The sequence below is a fragment of the Rana temporaria genome, chromosome 4, assembly GCF_905171775.1.
Source record: "Rana temporaria chromosome 4, aRanTem1.1, whole genome shotgun sequence".
Lineage (NCBI taxonomy): Eukaryota > Metazoa > Chordata > Amphibia > Anura > Ranidae > Rana > Rana temporaria.
Genome location: NC_053492.1, coordinates 414,692,241 through 414,708,105, shown reverse-complemented (window position 1 = coordinate 414,708,105; position 15,865 = coordinate 414,692,241). Strand labels below are relative to the sequence as shown.

The 15,865-nt window shown below is 46.6% G+C and overlaps 1 protein-coding gene across 2 annotated transcripts in view; it reads right to left on the bottom strand.

Moving 5' to 3' along the window:
* Window positions 1–15,865, bottom strand: part of ESF1 (ESF1 nucleolar pre-rRNA processing protein homolog) — an 88,247-nt gene that overhangs the window by 53,459 nt on the left and 18,923 nt on the right. For both annotated transcript variants that reach the window (XM_040351280.1, XM_040351281.1), the window contains 3 exons: window positions 11,591–11,743; window positions 4,722–4,836; window positions 3,281–3,422 (listed from right to left, as the gene is read on the bottom strand). In XM_040351280.1, the coding sequence (XP_040207214.1) occupies window positions 3,281–3,422; window positions 4,722–4,836; window positions 11,591–11,743 (410 nt within the window). The remainder of the gene's footprint in view (window positions 1–3,280; window positions 3,423–4,721; window positions 4,837–11,590; window positions 11,744–15,865) is intronic.

The following is a 15,865-nucleotide window of genomic DNA, read 5'->3' as shown; positions in this document are numbered from 1 at the left end:
GTCTGCCACTAAATTTAACAAGCGATTCATCCACACAGATGTGTTGGTCCGGGGTATATAATTGGGGGAATTTTTCTGAAAAATAATTCAGTAAGGGCCGAATTTTGAAAAGTCTGTCATGTTCTGGATGATTTCGGGGATGGCTCTGGGTATTGTCGTTGAAATGTAGGAATCTCATTATGGCAAAGTATCGGGATCTGGGCATTACGCTGGAGAAGATGGGCATGTGGTAGATCGGGTTTTTGGACCAAAAGGCACGGTAAGTGTTTTTTGGGTTGAGTCCCATACAAAATGTTAGGCCTAAAAAAAATTTAAACTCCTCCACCGTAAGGTCTCTCCACTGGAAGGGACGGGCATGGTATGACGTGGGATTATTTTCAATAAATTGCTGTGCAAATCGGTTGCACTGGGCCACAATTTCGGATAGCATGTCCTCTGTAAACATGAGGTTAAAATAATTGATTGGTGAAAAATTCTCTGTGTCCACTTGGATTCCTGGCTGGGCCGTGAAAGGGGGAATGTTGGCTTCTCCTGAATTAGGAGGAAGCCACAAGGGGTTCTGAAGGGCATAGGGAAGGCTGGCATGGGTCCTGGAAGTTTGTTGCCGAGGCACTGCGGTGCTGGCGGATGGCCCTGCAGTGCTGGCGGATGGCCCTGCAGTGCTGGCGGATGGCCCTGCAGTGCTGGCGGATGGCCCTGCGGTGCTGGTGGATGGCACTGCCTCCTCACTAGAACGCCTTCGTTTAGCCGGCCGGCTATCTTCCTCCTCTGAGTCACTCAGTGTTCCGCTACTGAGGGCGGGCTCATAATTGACGTCCAACTCAGAATTTGAATTTGAAAGGGACTCTGAAAGAGAGAGCTCCCCGTTGCTCTCGTCGGGGGCAGAAATGATTTGGAATGCCTCCTGAAGGGAATAGGACCTTTTGGACATGGTTGCTGATGCAACTGCACAGGTGTGTGCTAAGCCTTCACTGATGGGCACTGATGAGGTGGAGAAGATCGGCACTGATGAGGTGGAGCAGATGGGCACTGATTGGCGGAGCAGATGGGCACTGATGAGACGGCACAGATGTGCACTGATAATGCTGCACAGATGTGCACTTATAATGCTACACAGATGGGCACTGAGGTGGCACTGATGTGGCGGCACAGGTGGGCACTGATGTGGCGGCACAGGTGGGCACTGATGTGGCGGAACAGGTGGGCACTGATTGGCAGCACAGGTAGGCACTGATAATGCTGCACAGATGTGCACTAATAATGCTGAACAAATGTGCACTGATAATGCTGCACAAATGGGCACTGATTGGCACAGGTGGGCACTGATGTGGCGGCACAGGTGGGCACTGATGTGGCGGCACAGGTGGGCACTGATGTGGCGGCACAGGTGGGCACTGATGTGGCGGCACAGGTGGGCACTGATGTGGCGGCACAGGTGGGCACTGATGTGGCGGCACAGATGTGCACTAATTGGCGGCACAGATGTGCACTGATTGGCGGCACAGGTAGGAACTGATTTGGCGGCACAGGTGGGCACTGATGTGACGGCACAGGTGGGCACTGATGTGGCGGCACAGGTGGGCACTGATGTGGCGGCACAGGTGGGCACTGATGTGGCGGCACAGGTGGGCACTGATGTGGCGGCACAGGTGGGCACTGATTGGCGGCACAGGTAGGAACTGATTGGCGGCACAGGTAGAAACTGATTGGCGGCACAGGTGGGCACTGATGTGGCGGCACAAGTGGGCACTGTTGTGGCGGCACAGGTGGGCACTGATGTGGCGGCACAGGTGGGCACTGATGTGGCGGCACAGGTGGGCACTGATGTGGCGGCACAGGTAGGAACTGATGTGGCGGCACAGGTGGGCACTGATGTGGCGGCACAGGTGGGCACTGATGTGGCGGCACAGATGGGAACTGATTGGCGGCACAGGTGGGAACTGATTGGCGGCACAGGTAGCAACTGATTGGCGGCACAGGTAGCAACTGATTGGCGGCACAGGTGGGCACTGATGAGGTGGCAAAGGGATGGCACTGTATGTTCAACACGGATGGCACTGGGATGGCACTGGGATGGCACAGGGATGGGCACTGGGATGGGCACTGTAAACGGGCACTTTTCACAGTAATCACAGTAATCAGACCTTCTCTCTCCTCACACGCGCTGTCTGTGTGAGGAGGGAGAGGCGGCAATGAGAGATGATCTCATATGTTTACATTTGAGATCATCTCTCATTGGCCACACAGATCGCATCGCAAACGGCCACTCTGATTGGCCGTTTGCGGCGATCTGTAATTGGCTGTGTCCAGGGGACACGGCCAACACAGAATTTCCCCGCAGCGCGCTCGGGAGCGCGCGCGGGGAACGAACAAACAGGAGGATGTCAAATGACGTCCTCTTGGATTTTGAGGTCCGCGCTGAAGCCGTCATTCGGCTATAGCGCGGGCCGGAAGAGGTTAAAGATATGCTGGGTTTCCTCGGCGTAAGCCAGCGTAGGTGGAAGTGGGCGTGAGCCATGCTAATGAGGCATGACCCCATACAAATGACGGATTGAGCGTCATAAAGATACGAATAACGTACGGCGCATGCGCCGACCCGTGGACGCATCCCAGTGCGCATGCGCAGAGTCACGTTGGAACTACTCCATAAGATACGACGGATCACTGCCTACAACGTGAACGTAACCTACGCCCAGCCCTACTCACGTACTACGTAAACGACGGGTCTGTTCCCTGGTCCATACCTTTGCATGAGTTGCGCCTCCTATATGTGGAATAACTTTATGCCGGACGTAAGTCTTACAGAAACCGCGTATATTATGCGCCGGGCGCAAGTACGTTCGTGAATCGGCGTATCTCCCTCATTTGCATAGAAAATCAATGGGAGCGGCAAATGCGCCCAGCGTAAATATGCGCCCACGATACGCCGGCGTAGGAAAGTTACGTCGGTCGGATGAAGCCTATTTTCAGGCGTATCTCAGTTTATGGGCACGGCGCATAGATACGACGGCGCATACTTATGCGGCGTATCTCGAGATACGTCGGTGTAAGTGCTTTGTGAATCTGGACCATAATCTGCACTTTATATAGGCCACAGGCACTTAGGATGGTTATACATAAATATAGGAATATGGATACATGCCACAGCCAGGAAAATAAAAATTTTAGTAACCTACTGTATTTTCTCAGTACAGGTTTGATCAAGGCCACAGACAAAGGCATTGGCTACACCTCTGCATGAGGTCTTTTATCATAAGAATTGTGTATTCAATTAACCAACCTGCTGAGAGTTCCTCTTCTTCTTCTTCACTAGAAGATGCCAAATATGCCTCAAAATCCATGTCAAGCATCTCATTCTTATTGAACGGTCTGTTTAAAGCCGTAACCCTTTCCTGATCAGTCTCGTCCCAAGTCAGGTCTACCTAAAATAAAAATAGGAGTTAAACAAACGTGACCCAAAACACTGAAAATTGTGCATACTTGTAAAAAGAATATAAATTAAAGCGATATTAAAACCCAATTTTTTTTTTTATATACTGCGTATAAGACGACTCGGCATATAAGACGACCCCCTAATAGTCTGCTGAAAACGGTTGTTTTATGGTCTACTCACCATCATAGACGACCCCCTTGTGCGGTTTTAATGCCTTTTAAAATAAACGAAGAGGCCGCAGCCGGGTGTTTTGTAAGGCTGTATGTAGTCTGTATATGCACCGATCAGCCAATCCCGATGCACTGTGTTGATGACAGAGCATGCCAAGTCTGCTTGGATTGGAGTAACAACCTCTGCCAATCCGAGCAGGCTACATAATGTAGCCTGCTTTGGATTGGCAGAGGTTATTACTCCAATCCGAGCAAACTTAGCATGCTCTGTCATCAACAGAGTGCATTGGCATTGGCTGAGCGGCGCAGAATACAGAATACATACAGCCTTACAGAGCACCCGGCGGGCTGATATCGATAGAGCAGCTTCTTCACCCGGCGTATAAAAGACGATACCCGTTTTTTGGCTGTGTAATTCCGGTGTAAAAGGTCGTCCTATACGCCGGAAAATAAGGTAATTGTATTATATTTGACCGTTTATTAATATCATAAAAATAACATTTGTCGGCACCTTTTGAAGCGGGTGTTAAAAACTCTTGCTGCATTTTTGGTCAGTTAAAAAACACACACACACACCAAAAAACGCACCTCCCCATTAAAATGTATTGAAAACGCAGCAAGAACGCATGATCTTAAAAAACACACCACGAGCACGGGCAAAATCACGGGCGTTTTCGGCAGCCACTATCGGCACCTTTTTTTCTTTCGGCAGATAATTTTCAGTGACCGAAATTTCGGTGCATCACTTGTTTTCACTCTGGCCAGTAACACACCTCCTGTATTAAAGTTCCCCTACTCTGGATGAAGGAGCAACAGAGACACCTTTGGAAAGCATTATTGTTAAATTGGGGGGAGCGGAGTATTAGATATGCTAGCAGATTTAGATACACTAACAGACTAAAGCCAAACTCCAGATTTACACTTTATAAGCAGTTACAACAGTTTTTTTTTTTTTTTTTTTTATCATTTTAGCATTAAGATTTTACATAAAGCACCCCTGTCAGTTGTGAATGTTTTTTCTCATCAATGTAACTGCTTCATCTGCAGGACAGCTTGTTCTTTTGAAAAAAAAGTGCCTGGCCAGATCATCCAGTGAAAAAAGGGGAAAGAAGGCATACCTTGGATGTTACATTGGCTACAGAGGTAAATAACTTGGGTTTGTAAGCAGAGAGATCCACATCTACAGCCGAGTCCTTGGGCTCATCATCAAATTGTACATCATCAGGAATAAACCTGTCAAGTGAAGCAGAGTCCAAAGAGACACATTTAATTATGCTGTATAAATATAAATTACGATGTGCACAGTAGTCAGACCTGTTAAGAGATCATTTCCGATAGGATGCTATGAGCTCCAGTTTGCAGTAAGCCTTGTGCACAGGAGGAGAATATCAGACTAACCACCATCAGTATTTTTTGCTATAATATCCCCAGAAAAAAAAAAATGTTGTTATATATATATATATATATATATATATATATATATCTCCTCTACAAAATAGGGGATAGTTTTATGGCATTTTTATTAATAATTTTTTACTGGCAATAGCAGCGATCAACGATTTTTATCATGACTGCGACATTATGGCGGACACTTTTGACGCCATTTTGGGACCATTCTCATTTATACAGCGGATGGGTGCTATAAAAATGCACCGATAAGTGTAAAAAGGACACTGGCAGTGAAGGGGTTAACCAGTAGGGAGCTCTGAAGGGATCAAGTGTGTCCTAGTGAGTGGTTCTAGCTGTAGGGGGGATAGGCTATGTGTGACACGACACTGATCACTGCTCCCGATTACAGGGAGCAGTGATCAGTGTCCTGTCACTAGGAAGAATGGGTAAATGCTCGTTTACATCAGCATTTGCCCGTTCTTCCTCTCCACGAGACTATCGCGGGGAGGGATCCCAGCGGATATCGAGTCCGCGGGTCCCGCAGTCGGACTCACGGAGCTTGCGGCGGGCGACAACAATGCTGCATCTTAAAAGGGGACGTACAGGTAAGTCCATCTGCCCACAGGAGCCATTGTGTCTCCGTATATAGTCATGCACTGGTCCTTAAGTAGTTAAAGTGGTTGTAAAGTCTAAACCTTTTTTACCTTCATGCATTCCTTGCATTAGGGTAAAAAAAATATTTAGGTGTCAGCATCCCCCCCCCCTCACCCCCTCTTTTACTTACCTGAGCCTTCATTCGATCCGGCGCTGTGCACACACACCTGCCGATCTTTTCTCCCCTCACTTCCAGGTTTCGCTGGCTTTGCTGGGGCACAAGGGGGCCATGGGCTCCCAGTGATGTCAATCAAAGTCAGTGATGAGCAAGTGGGGGACGGGGGAGCAGGTGCGGACAAGCACGAGTGCCCCAATGGGAGGTGGCTTCCCATGGGGGCCCTGGACAGAGGGGAGGGGCCAGGAGCGCAGAAAGGGGACACAAAAAGAGGAGGTTCCCGGACGCTCTGCGATTCCATTGCACAGAGTAAGTATAGACAAGTTTTTTTTTTAAAATAACAAAGTACCTTTACAATCACTTTAAGCCTGCAAATGGAAGAGTACTATACACAAAGGAGTTAACAGAACGTTGTCATGCAAAGAGTGTAGTACATAAGCACTTGTCTGCGATTTATCACTAGACCGCTTTAATTCAGGAGAATGGTTTTCATAGGCAATATTTACAGATAATAGCTGAACATTATATATAACTCCAGCACCAAACCCTAGGGCCCAATTCAAGCATGATAAATACTTTTGTTCACACCTCAGTTACCTTTTTTTACAAGAAAGGGTTTAGAAGACAAATACAATAATCTTATTTGTTCTGTGCTTTATACCCCCAAGGGCCTGTAACATTTACCTAGCAATATGACGGTGCAACTGCTCTGGAAGTGAAGCATATAATAAATACAATCCAAATAAAGGCTTGGCTCAGGAAGTATGCCGTGTAGAAAAGCTGCAAGCCATTTTCAGAGTACAGGATGGCTGCTATTACCTTTAAAAACCCTCCTTGGTGCATCTGTCTATTTGGCTTCCCTTGCTACTGGGGACCGGACTCCAGACTAAGCCTTGCCTATCTGTTATTCTCCTTTTTGACCTTCAGTGTTTATTTCTGCCCAATAAAGATAGCGCCGGATACGAAATTCAGGAGGCGATGTTGCCGTCTCTCGCATACCCTGCGGTTGGAGTCATGCTTTACCTGCCTCCAATCCCTACCTCCTTTAGCTGCTGAGGCAGCAGCCAAAAGGTTTTCACATGCTGCAGCAGGAATAAAGCCCCATGTTGCTTTTGGTGAGTGCTACCGCCTGCCAAGTATGTAAATGGGGCCACTCTGCAAGTGCCCTGCAACTACATGCTTCTGCAGGGTCCAAGGGGTTAAATCAGGTGGTGAAAAAGCAACAAAATGCTGCCCGCTTTAACCCCTTGTTCGCTGTACTGCACAAGGTTGCAGGGCACTTGCAGAGGGGCCTCATTGAATTAAATGGGTCACGTTTGGCAAGTGCTACATCCACCAACCATGACAGGGCATATAACTCATGATGCAGCTGCAACAAGTCACCGCTCCAGGTGGATCTTTAGCAGACAATTGGAGGAACCTCCCAGGAGTCCAAGGTGCTGGCAATGCACTAGGCAAACATGGAAATCGATGGACAGCCGCACTCCGGATAAACTTGAGAAAGTTGTCTTTATTGATAAAAGTAAGACATGTACATCCAAAGATACAGTCCCCTTATGTGATTGTATCTTTGGATGAACATGTCTTACTTTTATCACTAAAGACAACTTTCTCAAGTTTATACGGAGTGCGGCTGTCCATCGATTTCCATGTTTTCCATGTCTGCAGCTGCAACACATGTGCACTCCTGCACACTGCAGCTAAAAGGGTGTGTGGTTGGGACAGGGATCATAAAAAACCCCCCCCCAAACTGCAAACGTATAAGGCCTTCTTTCACACTGATGTGCTGAGGTTTACCTACACCGTGGGTGCAGCACAGTGCATCTACACTTTATCATATACTTCTATCATATTCTGCAGGTGTGTATCAGAAAGTGCACCAAATCCACAGGATATAACAGAAGTCTATGGCTGAGCACAGGAAAGCTGCAGGTACACTGCACCACCACGGGGTAGATACACCACAGCGCATCAGGGTGAAAGCAGTCTCATACTATTATACCCAGTGTATTGCTTCACAAAAACCCGAAAAAATCTCTTCTTTCCTGCTGCTGGCACCACCCTGTAGACCGCTAGCTGGAATAAGAGGTGGAGTGCAGTTGGTATTACTCCACATGGGACAGAAGCCAGCACTATAAAGGAGGCATCGGCTCATGTGGCTCTTGCACCATACTACAGCTCTAATTTTACAAGCAGTCCCTATGCATTGCACTCAGCTTGATGTTCTGGAATGGCGGGTCAGCAAGACTAGACCGCGATCTACCAGTTACCTGTTCACGATCTACTGATGGAGCATGATCTACAGGTTGCAGACCCCAGTTATACAGGCAGTTGGAAGTAAACAGACCGGCTGGCCATTTCCCTTTTTTGTTTGTTTTTGCCGGATCGGATTAGATCGGAGGTAGCCGGTTGTAAACAGACAATTTCATATACATTCGACTGCCTATAGAGGAAAATGGAGTGTCTGATCGGGTCAGCCTGAAAAACGGACAGGTGGACCAGATCAGACCCCTCGTGTGAAGGGGCCTTAAATACTGCAACAATGATGTTGTTTGATGGGCGATACTTGTAGTTTACATTTCTGGCAACATCAACAGGTACACTGTAAATGTGAGAATAGAGGAGCGAATATAAGAAGCCTACTGCATGCAATATGGCACTACTAGGATTTAACCTGCAAAGTTAGGAAACTCCCTGTATTCTCAAAGGAAAAAAATACTGCAGGCTGCCTCGAAGGAGAGAGGCAAAGGAAAGAGTGACATTCCAGTTGTTGGTGGAGCTGCTCATCTGTACTGGGTGAAATAGGACGTTTTCTATTTTTAGAGAGAATTAAATGGACCCCGGAAAAAAAAGTTTTCACCTTGTATAGAGAAAATTGATAATTAAGTGGATGCTTGTTTGAAGCTGGGACTTTGTTTCTTGGTTTACACTTTCTTGTACGTTGCACTGTGATTTCTCAAGTTGTTACAAGATAGTGATTTGTTCACACGCTGCATCATTGGTATATAAAGCATTTTTTGTTTGTCACCAGGGATTAATGTGGGGATGTATCAGGTCCTTTTGCAGTATACAATTCTCTCTTTTGGGGTATTTAGTGTAGATAGGGGATACAGATTACTTATTTGGATTTTAATAGTAATTTTAGGTTCGTTCACACCTTGGTGTTCCGGATCTCAGGCGGAAACAGTGCAATTCTACCCGCGATTCGAAACAGCAGCAAATTGCAGGATGCCCGTGCAATCCCTGTCACTTCCAATGGCATCCCGATGGCTGTGAGATTTTTCCACGACAAATTGGGCAACAGGCGCCCCCCGCGATTCTGTTTGTGAGATTTTACCGCGATTGTCGCCCAACAAATCACAGTAAAATCGTGTCACGATCGGGGTGCCATTGAAAGTGACAGGGATCACTTGGACAGGCCCACGTTTTGCTGCGATTCGAAATCGCTGGCAGAATCACTAATATTCCGCCTGAGATCCGGAAAACGCCAAGATGTGAACGGAACTTTAGACATAAGAGATCACAGAGAAGTACGTGGGACTGAAGCCCCCAATGTTCAAAATTAAAGTGGTTATAAAGTCAGAAGGTTATTTTATCTTATTGCATTAAGATAAAAAAAGCCTTCTGTGTGCAGCAGCCCCCCCCCCCCCTCACCCCCCCTAATACTTGCCAGAGGTCCCTCTAAATCCAGTGATGTTGAAGGAGTGTCACGGCTGCCTGGGACTTCCCTCCTCATTGGCTGAGACAGCAGCGTCAGTCAGCCAATGGAGGAGAGAAAGGGGGCAGAACAAGGCCACGACTGTGTCTGAATGGACACAGGGAGCTGTGGCTTGGCTCGGGTTCCCCCATAGCAAGCTGCTTGCTGTGGGGGCACTCAACAGAAGGGAGGGACCAGGAGAGCCGAAGAGGGACCGGAGAAGAGGAAGATCTGGGCTACTCTGTGCAAAACAACTACACAGAGCAGGCAAGTAGAACAGTTTTTTTTTTGGTAAAAATAACAAACAAGACTTTACAATCACTTTAACTAATCACTACATCTTGACAGCAAGCAGAAGATTCTGCCTGACACAAACATGGCCACCCCTGGTAATATAGTAATGAGGGAAGTGTGGTGCAGAGAGGTAAACACGCCCTGCCTGTTCTGTGATGCAGCAGTTCTGCCTGGAAAGGCAAAGGTTAGCCTTTAGGCTTCATTTCCATGGACGTTTTTACAGTCACTTTTCTGAGTGTTTTTTGCAGCTTAAAAACGTCTCTCCATGTTAGTCTATGGCCTCATGCCCACCATGACGTTTTTGAGCTGTAGATGGCTGAGCCGTTTTTAAGCTGCAAAAAAACAAAAAAAACAGGACCAGTGCGTTCTGAAGCTCCAGCGTTAGAGCTGTAAGCCTAGTCCTGCGTTTCTTTCTATTTTCAAAATCAATAGTTCCCTATGGGAGCCCATTGATTTGAATAGAGGTCGCACCAGAAGTCGGATCAAGATGATCTGACATTTGCGGGGCGACTGGTGTGCAGAGAATCTTGAAGGGGAACCCAGCGCAAATATAAAAAAAAAAAAAAAAAAAAAAAAAAAAATTGCGTGAGGTCCCCCCCCCCAGGATGATACCAGACCCTTCGGTCTGGTATGGATTTTAAGGGGAACACCTACGCCGAAACAAATCGGCGTGGGGGTTCCCCCAAAATTCATACCAGGCCCTTATCCGAGCATGCCGCCCGGCCGGTCAGGAATGGGAGTGGGGACGAGCGAGCGGGCCCCCCCCCCCTCCTGAGCCGTACCAGGCCGCATGCGCTCAACATGGGGGGGTGGGTGCGCCCCCCACCCCAAAGCACCTTGTCCATGTTGATGGGGACAAGGGTCTCTTCCCGACAACCCTGACCGTTGGTTGTCCGGTTCTGCGGGCGGGGGGCTCATCGGAATCTGGGAGCCCCTTTTAATGTCGTCACCACCCGGAGCATGCTGGGACTGTGACGTCATAAGAGGCCTATATAAATCATCATCGCGCACCGCACACCCGGCATTAAAGCGGGAGGGAGTGACGTGGCAACATCAGAAGAAGAAGGAAGAAGGCAACGAGGAATAGCGGGCTGGCCGCTGCTAGTAAAAGAGCTGCAAGAAGATAGCAGCGGCAAGCCCCAAAGATGGCACCGGAGAAGAACCCCGAAGGCAGAAGAAGACCCCGGAGAGCGGAGAACACCCCCGGAGCTGGCTAATAAATTATTTTAAAAACCGGTGTTGTGTTTTTATTTGACACTTTTCCTCCCGGTGAATGAGTAGGGCGCTCGCTCGTATCCACCCCCATTCCTGACCAGTCGGGCGGCATGCTCGGATAAGGGTCGTAGGTGTTCCCCTTAAAAGCCATACCAGACCGAAGGGTCTGGTATCGTCCTGGGGGGGGGGGGGGAAACCTCACGCAATTTTTTTTTAATTTGAGCGGAGTTCCCCTTCAAGATTCTCTGCACACCAGTCGCCCCGCAAGTCGGATCATCTTGATCCGACTTCTGATGCGACCTCTATTCAAATCAATGGGCTCCCTAAGGGAACAATTGATTTTGAATAGAAACAGAAAAACGCGGATAAAAACTAGCGCAGCAAAACGTGCATTGAATTCAATGCAAAACGTGGGAAAAATCGCAGTAAAAAGGCAGCTTTTTTCCCTGGCGTCTGTGCTAGCTTTACAGCCCGTTTTTTAAAACGTCCATGAAAATGAAGCCTTAAAGTTCAGCTTTGAGAGTGATAGCATGACACAATTAAAATATTAACAAGAAGTCCCTGGTTATGCAAGGACTCTAATAAGCAGCTACTGAAGCCGAGCCATTTTATCACCGTTTTACCTGAGATCCACAAAAGAGCAGCTACTTTCGAACTCCAAGCCATCGCAATCCGCGTAGATTTTATTGGCCGTCTCTGGGGAGTCACAGTCTACAACGGCATAGAAGTACTTCAGTCGATTGAATTGATATTCACGTAACTTCTCCTTATAAATGCTGAAATAAACAAAACAAAAACCATCAACCTACCAAAGATTGTGTAAATTCTGAATACAGAAACAAACAACTTTATTTATAATGCAACTGAAAATGACATAGGTCCATTAAAAAAAAAATACAGCCCTCCCCATTTCTGTCAGGTATATTCTTACAAAGGTGGAGGTAAAAGAAACCTCTATTGAGAGAGGTTGAGGAATTGCTATTACTAACCTAAAAATACTAGTTGTGACCTCGGAAATTCTGATCTGTGTGCCTGAACTGGGTCACCGGCTCAGAAAGTGCTAAAGCAAACTAGGGCTGCAACGAACGATTATTTCCATAATCGATTAGTTGGTTGATGATTGTTATGATTAATCGGTTAATAATGTTAAAAAAAAAAAGTAATTTTGCTGTGATTTGCATTTTTTTTTTTTGGCCAATTTGTTGTTGGACAGATTAAAGAACACAAATTGCCGCAAAAACACATTACATGCTTTTCTGCAGCTTCTCCATTGAAGTATATTGAACCAAAAAAACAAAATAGCACCGTTACCTCCTCCCTTCCTGGCAAATAATCACAAAAGAGAGCTGTGCATAATGTTATAAGCCTAGGCTTTTTACCAGACAAGAAACAGGAAGTGGCAATAAAAGAAAAATGTTTTACTATTAGATGAAAAGTAAAAAAAATAAAAATAACTGAAGTTCCGCTTTAACCACTTAAGGACCGCCTCCTGCACATATACATCGGCAGAATGGCACAGCTGGGCACATCCACGTACAGGTACGTCCTGTACTAGTACCCAGCCGTGGGTCACGGGCGCGCTCCCGCGACCCAGTCCGAAGCTCCGGGACTCGCGGACCCGATCGCCGCTGGAGTCCTGCAATCGGTCCCCGGAGCTGAAGAACGGGGAGAGCCATGTGTAAACACGGCTTCACTGTGGCAGCGTCATCAATCGTGTGATCCCTTTTATAGGGGGACACAATCGATGACGTCACACCTACAGCCACACCCCCCTACAGTTGTAAACACACTTCAGGTCACACATAACCCCATCAGCGCCCCCTTGTGGTTAACTCCCAAACTGCAACTGTCATTTTCACAATAAACAATGCATTTTAAATGCATGTTTTGCTGTGAAAATGCCAATGGTCCCAAAAATGTGTCAAAATTGTCCGAAGTGTCCGCCATAATGTCGCAGTCAGGAAAAAAAGAAAATCGCTGATCGCCGCCATTAGTAGTAAAAAAAAAAAAAAAATGTATAAAAATGCAATAAAACTAACCCCTATTTTGTAAACGCTATAAATTTTGCGCAAACCAACCGATAAACGCTTATTGCAATTTTTTTTTATATATTTTTGGTTGATATTTATTATAGCAACAAGTAAAAAATATTGAATTTTTTTCAAAATTGACGCTCTATTTTTGTTTATAGCGCAAAAAATAAAAAAAACGCAGAGGTGATCAAATACCACAAAAAGAAAGCTCTATTTGTGGGAAAAAAAGGACGGCAATTTTGTTTGGGAGGCAATTGTCAGTTAAAGCGACGCAGTGCCGAATCGCAAAAAGGGGCCTGGTCTTTTACCTGCATTTTGGTCCGGGTCTTAAGTGCTTAAGAACTTCTACAAAAGCAAGTTATGATTTAGTTCAGAACCTCAAGGGTTACTGGCTACCATTGCTCTCTTCCATACTATGCGGATGACTGAGCATTAAACTGGTTTTGGAGGCGGATGGTCAGCATCATTAAAAAGATGATTAATAGCTGGCTAGACAAATAGTACATAAAACGTGTTCATAAAACTTCATGTAATTTACAAGTCTTACAAAATACAGCAACATTAAGCTTCATATTTGTGTCGACAGCACCCCACTGTGTTAATTACCGGGGTACAGCTGCTTTCTATTACAGGCAGAATGTTTCCTCTGCATGCAGCTTGTACCTAAATGGCAAACAAATGCTATAAAGAAGGAGGCAGAGCAGCTATGGATCAGAATTGTTCTTTGCAGGACCAATGTTTTAGTCTTACCTATAGGCCCCTGTGTACTTGTCCTGTATGGCTCCATCTCCCTTACTATCATGGCAAAGCAACAAGATGTAAAAGTGTCGGCAAGTGTCTGAAGTGGCTGCAAGACACCAGCAACGGGTATAATGGCGAGGGGGAAGAAAACACTCGCTTTTTGCCATGGCATTGTTCCCTCACTGGCTGGACCAACAAAACTTTGCTCATGGTGACAGAAATTCTGAAGTTTCAGTCAGAAGCTGGTCAAGTCAAACGAGAATGCTGAAAGACCACCATCCGATCAGCCAATGGCTGCCAGCGCAGAGGAGTGTGTTCTGGTAGGGGGGGAGGGGACAGCACTGACATGACTTAGTACAGCAACCTCTCCTCTTTTTTTTTTTTCCCACTCTGTTAAACAAGAAAATAAAAAATTCCTGTGGATAACTAGCTTTTTTTTTTCATTTTGGATAGAGCAATAGAGGGTTATAACCGCTGTTGGATTTTTTTTCTTCGCTATCTGTGCCCCATTAACTAGTTGCAGACCGCGCACCGTCATTATTCGGCGGCAGGTCGGCTCTCCTGGGCGAGAGCCCGTAGCTATACGTCGGCTCTCTTTGCGGCCACTAGGGGCGCCTCCGGGGGCGCGCACGCGCCCCCGCTCGTCCGTGACTCCCGTACGGGTGCCCGGCGGGCGCGATCGCCGCCGGGCACTCGCGATTGTTCGTTACAGAGCGGGGACACACAGCTCCCGGTCCTGTCAGGGGGGGAAATGCTGATCCTCTGTTCATACAATGTATGAACAGAAGATCAGTGTTTCCCCTAGTGAGTCCACCCCCCCACAGTAAGAAAACACCCAGGGACATACTTAACCCCTTACCTGCCCACTAGTGTTAACCCCTTCACTGCCAGTGGCATTTTTATAGTAATCCAATGCATTTTTATAGCACTGATCGCTATAAAAATGCCAATGGTCCCAAAAATTTGTCAAAAGTGTCCGCCTAAAAAATGGTTAGCGTAAAGTCCTGTTTATTATAACCTGCTTTTGCTTTTCTTCAGCTTTACTTCAAAAATTATACCCCATGTAGCTTAAGTGGTGCAGAATCTTCAAAGCCTCCATAGAAATCTATGGCAAAGCTCGCTTGAAGCCCCCAGGGAAGCCTCACCGAAGCTCCACCAAAGCCCTACCTAAGCCTCATCGAAGCACCAAGCAAAAGCAGGTGTAAACAGGACTATAAGCGAACCATTTTATTTAGTGACAGGACCTTGGAATGGTGTTCAGAGAGCTTTAAGAAAGCCTGTCCGAAGCCATGTTTTGAAGCAAGTGTCAACTAGCCCTAAAAAAGTCAGCAATGGCAGCTCCCATATGCCTATCCTGACAAGTTTCTTTGAAAAGAAGATATCTGAACAAAGAGTTAGGCCGCGTACACACGATCGGTTAAACCGATGAGAGAGGTCTGATGGACCGTTTTCATCGGTCCAAACCGATCGTGTGTGGACGCCATCGGTTATTTATCCATCGGTTAAAAAAAAGCCAACTTGTTTTAAATTTAACCTATGGATTCCTAACCGATAGAAAAAAACGATCAGTTAAAAATCAACGCATGCTCAGAATCAAGTCGACGCATGCTTGGAAGCATTGGGCCTGATCCACAAAAACCCGGCGGAACGTAATTTTTCCTATTTAAGTTACACCGCCGCAAAATCTCTACCTGATCCACAAAGCACTTACCTAGAAATTTTGAGCGGTGTAACTTAAATCCGTCCGGCGTTCCTAATTTAATGGGGCGAGTCCCATTTAAATTAGGCGCGCTCCCGCGCCGGACGTACTGCGCATGCTCCCGACGTCATTTTCCCGATGTGCTTTGCGCAGTTTTACGTTGTGCCGTGTTTTGAGAATCGCGACGGGCGTAAAAAAAAAAAAAAAAAAAAACGAGTTGCGGCGAAAAAAAAAAAAAAAAAGACAGCGACGCGGGGTAGAAGGGTCTACTTTTACAAGGTGTAAACAGTTTAGGCCTTGTAAAAGCAGCCCTAATTTTGCGACAGCAAACTAATACTTACGGAGAAAAAACGAAGCGTAAAAGCTTTGTGGATCTCCGTAAGTGCTAATTTGCATACCCAAAGGGGCATTTCGACGAGAAATGC